Below are 6,000 nucleotides of genomic sequence, written 5' to 3'. Positions count from 1 at the left end.
ATACACCTGTGCTGCCCAGTGTTGGTCGTTGACGTTTTCCGGTACTGGAGGCCCTCACACTCCTGACGCTTACAGCTGCCACCATCTCATCCCAGGCAGCACTGGCTGCCCTGTGGCTGACTCTCCAGGACCTTCTGAGGAAGAGGACATCCCTCCTGGCCTTCACTGCATCCAGGAGCCTCCCCAGGTCTGCATAGCTGAATCTTGGGACCGGTCCCCTGGGTGCCATTGTTACCAGCTGGCTGGGGTTGGCTGAGCCAGTGCAGTTTAAGTGCTGCTCGATCTGGTTGGGGGGGGGGGGGGGTGGCTGGCGAGCGCGGTACCAGCGAATCAACTGGTGAGCCTTCATTTGCGGCGAGAAGCCGGTGGGGCTTGGGGCTTTGTTAAGTGGACCAATTAACGTTGAAATGGTTGCCTGCCTCGCTGGGCAGCTCACAGCAATTCCCGCTCGCTACAGCACTTAAAATTCTTTCCGGAGCATCGCGCTACACATTTAAAAAATAGATTATTTTTAGACCTCTGCTATGATATGGAGTTAGGGAAATTGAGGAAGGTACGGGGGTGATCCCAAACATCATTGGCTGTATGTAGCTGTGGGACGTCCTGAGGTAAGTTGAAGGCGTCTTTGTGGAGATTGTAGACGGCACAGGAGAGGGCACTAACTCAAAGTCCCTCCTCTCCCCTTTAACAGTAACTGGGGAAGTGACTGGAGGGATCCAGCAGGGCGGATTGTGTTGCTTGTGATCACCTGTCGAGGCGGGAAAGCTGCTGAACCTGTCCGGCTGGGTCAGAATCATTGCAACATCTTTCCAGGGGAAGGCTGCTTTAACCCCGTCAGAAAGTCAGTTCCCCAGCACCAAGCGACCCGTCCACTGCTCGGCGGCGACAGAAGGAACAGGGAAGGGAAGAGAAAGCCCCCCCGAGGTGACAGGAGGTGTTTGTTTTTTAACCCGGTGAGAAAGGGAAGGACAAGCGTTTCGAAGCATCAACATTTGGCCCGCCGTCTGTCCGGGAGCGGGACAGGTAAAGACTTCTGTGACTATTCTGGGCTCGGTTGTGAATGTTGTTCACTCGCCCGGTGTTGGACTGCCGGGAGGAAGGAATGTTGCGGGGCTCCCGGCGTTTTTAAGGATCGTTTTGAGTCTGGAATGTCCCCGAGGAGACGAGACAAGTGAGGAGATTCCATCTCTCCGTGTTTTTTGGTTTTGCAGTTGGAACTGCGGCACTGACAAAAGTGGTGAAATTGCTCTTGAAGCAGCCAGTCGTCGTTTCAATGAGAGGCTCAGATGATATTACAAAATGAATGCTTTTCAGTGCTGCTTGAGGTTGGAGCCCAGGCACCTAGTGTATGTGTGATTTACAACAAAAACCTGCATTTACACAGCACCTTTGACACAACACCAGCCACCACATAGAGGTTAGGGCAGTGATGGAGGTTCGTTTTAAGGATGTCTCAGGAGGGAAAGAGAAGGGAGGCAGATTTAGGGAGGAAATTCCAAAGCCGAGGGGTTTTGGCAGTTGGCATGGTTGTCAACAGTGGAGCGGTTTGTACCAGGGAAGATGGAGAGGACAGGATTTGGGGGAAGCACAGAGAGGGTTGTGAGCTGGAGGAGATAGGGAGAGGGTGAGGCCAAGGAGAAATGATGCACGATCAATTGCACAAAGACTAAAGTTGGGTACACCTGTGGCTTTATTACAGTCAGATGCGTGGCCTCCTGCTGCAGCTGGCGAAATGGCAGGGCACTGGAGGTCAAGCATATTTATACAGTTCTCCGTGGGCGGAGCCAGCCGGTAGGAGCTACCGGCGCACCTGTAGTGCAGGTCTTACATTACATCTCCTATTACAGTGGTTCACCACATTCACCCCCTATTAAAAATGAGTCCGGCGGGGGTGACGTGAAACTATATACAATTAGTGCAATTATGTACAGTGGTAGGGAAAGAAAAGTCCATGTTCACGGTCCGGAGTCCGTCAAAGGTTCAGCCGGTTCAGTGCTTCGTTGGGAGCGGCGTAACGGTGGCAGCGAAGTCGGTGCTGGCGGAGGTGGCGGTGCTGATGCTGGCCAATCATTGGGGAACTCCGGGAGCGTGCAGAAGTCCACTTCGTCCTCTTGTGCGGAAAACGGGGAACTCCACGTAGGCATATTGAGGGTTGGCGTGGAGCAGGTGAACCCTGTCCACCAAGGGGTCTGCCTTGTGGAGTCGGACGTACCTACGGAGAAGGACCGGTCCTGGAGCAGCGAGCCAAGTCGGAAGTGACACCCCGGATGTGGACTTCCTGGGGAAGGTAAAAACACGTTCATGGGGTGTGTTATTAGTGGCAGTGCACAGTAGTGACCAAATGGAGTGTAGAGCGCCAGGGCGGATCTCCTGCCAGCGAGAGGCTGGGAGGTGCCTGGACCGTAGGGCCAGCTGGACGGCCCTCCAAACCGTCCCATTCTCCCGTTCTACTTGCCTGTTCCCCCGGGGGGTGTAGCTGGTCGTCCTGCTGGAGACTATACCCCTGCTGAACAGGAACTGACGCAGTTCATTGCTCATGAATGAGGATCCCCTGTCACTGTGGATGTAGGCGGGGTAACCGAACAGAGCGAAGATAGTGCTGAGGGCCTTGATGACGGTGGCAGACGTCATATCGGGGCATGGGATGGCGAAGGGGAATCTGGAGTACTCATCGACCACACTGAGAATGTACGTGTTACGGTCGGTGGAGGTGAGGGGCCCTTTGAAATCCACGCTGAGGCGTTCAAAGGGGCGGGAAGCCTTCACCAGGCGCGCACGGTCCTGCCGGTAGAAGTGCGGCTTGCACTCCGCACAGACCCGGCAGTCCCTGGAGACTGTCCTTACTTCTTCGACAGAGTAGGGCAAATTGCATGCTTTGACCAGATGGTACAATCGAGTGACCCCTGGGTGACAAAGGCTGTCATGTAGGGCCCGGAGTTGGTCCACTTGTGCGCTGGCACATGTACCTCGGGAGAGGGTGTCTGGGGACTCGTTGAGTTTACCGGGGCGATACAAGATCTCGTAATTATAGGTGGAGAGCTCTATTCTCCACCGCAAGATTTTATCATTGTTGATCTTGCCCCGGTGTGTTATTGAACATGAAGGCTACCGACCGTTGGTCTGTAAGGAGAGTGAATCTCTTACCGGCCAGGTAATGCCTCCAATGCCGCACAGCTTCAACGATAGCTTGGGCCTCCTTTGTGACGGATGTGTGTCGAATTTCAGATGCATGAAGGGTGTGCGAAAAGAATGCCACGGGTCTGCCTGCCTGGTTTAGAGTGGCAACAAGGGCGGCGTCTAAAGCGTCGCTTTCTACTTGGAAAGGCAGTGACTCATCCACTGCGCGCATCCCGGCCTTGGCGATGTCTGCTCTGATGCGGGCGAAAGCGTGTTGTGCCTCGGCCGCAAGGGGGAATTGGGTGGACTGAATGAGTGGGCGGGCAGTGTCCGCATAGTTTGGGACCCACTGAGCGTAGTAGTAAAAGAACCCGAGGCAGCGTTTGAGGGCCTTGGGGGGAGGGGAAGTTCCATGGGGGGGCGCATGCGGTCGGGGTCGGGCCAGAGAAGTCAGTTTTGGACTATATAGCCGAGAATGGCTAACCGGGTCATGCTGAACACACACTTCTCTTTGTTGTAGGTCAGGTTGAGAAGAGTGGCAGTGCGGAGGAATTTATCGAGGTTGGCATCGTACTCCTGCTGGTCATGGCCGCAGATGGTGACATTATCTAAGTACAGAAAGGTGGCCCGCAAACCGTACTGGTCGACCATTCGGTCCATCTCTCTTTGGAAGACCGAGACTCCATTTGTGACACCAAAAGGGACTGTAAGGAAGTGGTAGAGGCAACCGTCCGCCTCAAAAGCAGTGTATGGCCGGTCCGACTTCCGGATGGGGAGCTGGTGGTAGGCGGATTTCAGGTCAGTTGTTGAGAAGACCCGGTACTGTGCAATCTGATTGACCATATCAGATATGCGTGGGAGGGAGTACGCGTCAAGCTGTGTGTACCGATTGATGGTCTGGCTGTAGTCCACGACCATCCTGTGTTTCTCCCCAGTTTTAACCACTACCACTTGGGCTCTCCAGGGGCTGTTGCTGGCCTCGATAATACCCTCCTTAAGCAGCCGCTGGACTTCGGAGCTGATGAAGGTCTTGTCCTGGGTGCTGTACTGTCTGCTCCTAGTGGCAACGGGCTTGCAATCCGCAGTTAGATTGGCAAAAAGGGAGGGGGGAATCGACCTCGAGTGTCGCGAGGCCGCAAACGGTAAGGGCCCGCCAAATTTGAGGGTGAGGCTCTGGAGGTTGCACTGGAAGTCCAGGCCCAACAGGAGTGCAGCACAGAGATTAGGAAGGACATAGAGGCGGAAGTTACTAAATTCCACACCATGGACCGTGAGGGTGACTGTACAGAAGCCTCTGGTCGGGATGGGATTCGGAGGCTAGGGAGATCCTTTGATTGGCAGGGTGGACCGCGAGGGAGCAGCGCCTTACCGTATCTGGGTGAACGAAGCTTTCAGTCCTCCGGAGTCCAGCAGGCACAAGGTCGCGTGGCCGTTGATTTTAACAGTCGTCGACGCGGTGGCCAGGTTGCGCGGGTGAGATTGGTCCAGCGGATGCTTCGGGTGGCAAGCGTGTGCGGTTCCGATGTCGGGATGACGGGGACCCTGTGGGGAACAAGATGGCGGCGCCCATGGTGTGCACATTATGGAGTCGGGACAAGATGGCGGCACCCATGGGGCGCACGTGGCCGAAGGGGGACACTATGGCGGCGCCCATTAGTCGCACATGGACCAGGGAGGAGAAGATGGCGGCTCCCATTGTGCGTCTGGCGTGGGGGAGGGGGCGATAGCGGACGCAATCGCAGCAACTGCGTGGGCCTGGCACACAGCCGCGAAGTGGCCCTTTTTACTGCAGGCTTTACAAACTGCAGTGCGGGCCGGGCAGTGTTGGCGGGGGTGCTTCTGCTGACCGCAGAAGTAGCAGCGGGGACCCCCGGGGTGCGCGGATCGGCGTGCGGCGCAGGTGTATTGTGAAGGCAGGGCCCCGGCTGAAGAGGTTGGCGGGATCCAGGAGGGGTAGGAAGGGGGTAGAAGGGTGGGCAGCGCGGCGGGAGAGGTACGATTGTACGTTACGGGATGCGACCGTCTTGGAGAGCACCAAGGTTTTCATCTCCGCCACTTCTAGCATGGCCCCTTCCAGCAATCGTTCTCGGATGCAGTCTGACGCAATCCCCGTCACGAAGGCATTGCGCATGAGGAGATTTGCGTGTTCGGCGGATGTGACGGCCTGACAATCACAGGCCCAGACGAGTGGAATTAGGGCCCGCCAGAAGTCTTTGATGGACTTACCAGGTAGTTGCGAGCGGGTGGCAAGTACATGCCTGGCGAAGAGCGTGTTCACCTTCCGCGCGTAGTGTTCTTTGAGGAGTTCCATTGCTTTTGTGTAAGTCGTGGCGTCTTGGATCAACGGGAACACGCTGGAGCTTAGTCTGGAGTACAGAACATTTATCTTCTGAGCCTCTGTTGGCACAGGGTCTGCTGCGTTGATGTAAGCCTCGAAACATGCGAGCCAGTGAGTAAAGTCTTTCCTGGCGTAGGGCGAGTGCGGATCCAGCTGCAGGCGATCGGGCTTAATTCGGATATCCATTCTGTGGAAACTCTGACTGTAATAAATTGATGCGCAACCAATTGCACAAAGACTGAAGTTGGGTACAACTGTGGCTTTATTACAGTCAGATGCGTGGCCTCCTGCTGCAGCTGGCGAAATGGCAGGGCACTGGAGGTCATGCATATTTATACAGTTCTCCGTGGGCGGAGCCAGCCGGCAGGAGCTACCGGCGAACCTGTAGTGCAGGTGCTACCTTACATCTCCTATTACAGTGGTTCACCACAAGGAATTTGAAAACCAGGACAAGAATTTTTGCCATTGAGGGCATTGCCTTAACCTGGAGCCAAAGCAGTCAGCAAACCGCATGGGCGGGATTCTCCGTCAGCCAACACTAGAAT

General features: G+C 55.6%; 1 protein-coding gene across 2 annotated transcripts in view; it reads left to right on the top strand.

Annotated features, from left to right (window-relative positions):
* The first annotated feature begins 473 nt into the window (after positions 1 to 473).
* ncmap (non-compact myelin associated protein) overlaps positions 474 to 6,000 on the top strand; it is a 112,773-nt gene continuing 107,246 nt past the window's right edge. The window contains exons 1-2 of one of the 2 annotated variants that reach the window (XM_072501119.1): positions 957 to 1,023; positions 3,638 to 3,915. In XM_072501119.1, the coding sequence (XP_072357220.1) occupies positions 3,867 to 3,915 (49 nt within the window). In that variant the 5' untranslated portion in view covers positions 957 to 1,023; positions 3,638 to 3,866. Of the gene's footprint in view, positions 609 to 956; positions 1,024 to 3,637; positions 3,916 to 6,000 lie in introns of those variants that run through there. The other variant, XM_072501120.1, reaches the window with a different exon arrangement.

The sequence above is a fragment of the Scyliorhinus torazame genome, chromosome 1 (assembly GCF_047496885.1).
Source record: "Scyliorhinus torazame isolate Kashiwa2021f chromosome 1, sScyTor2.1, whole genome shotgun sequence".
In the NCBI taxonomy this organism is placed as follows: domain Eukaryota; kingdom Metazoa; phylum Chordata; class Chondrichthyes; order Carcharhiniformes; family Scyliorhinidae; genus Scyliorhinus; species Scyliorhinus torazame.
This window is presented reverse-complemented; position numbering and strand designations above follow the sequence as displayed.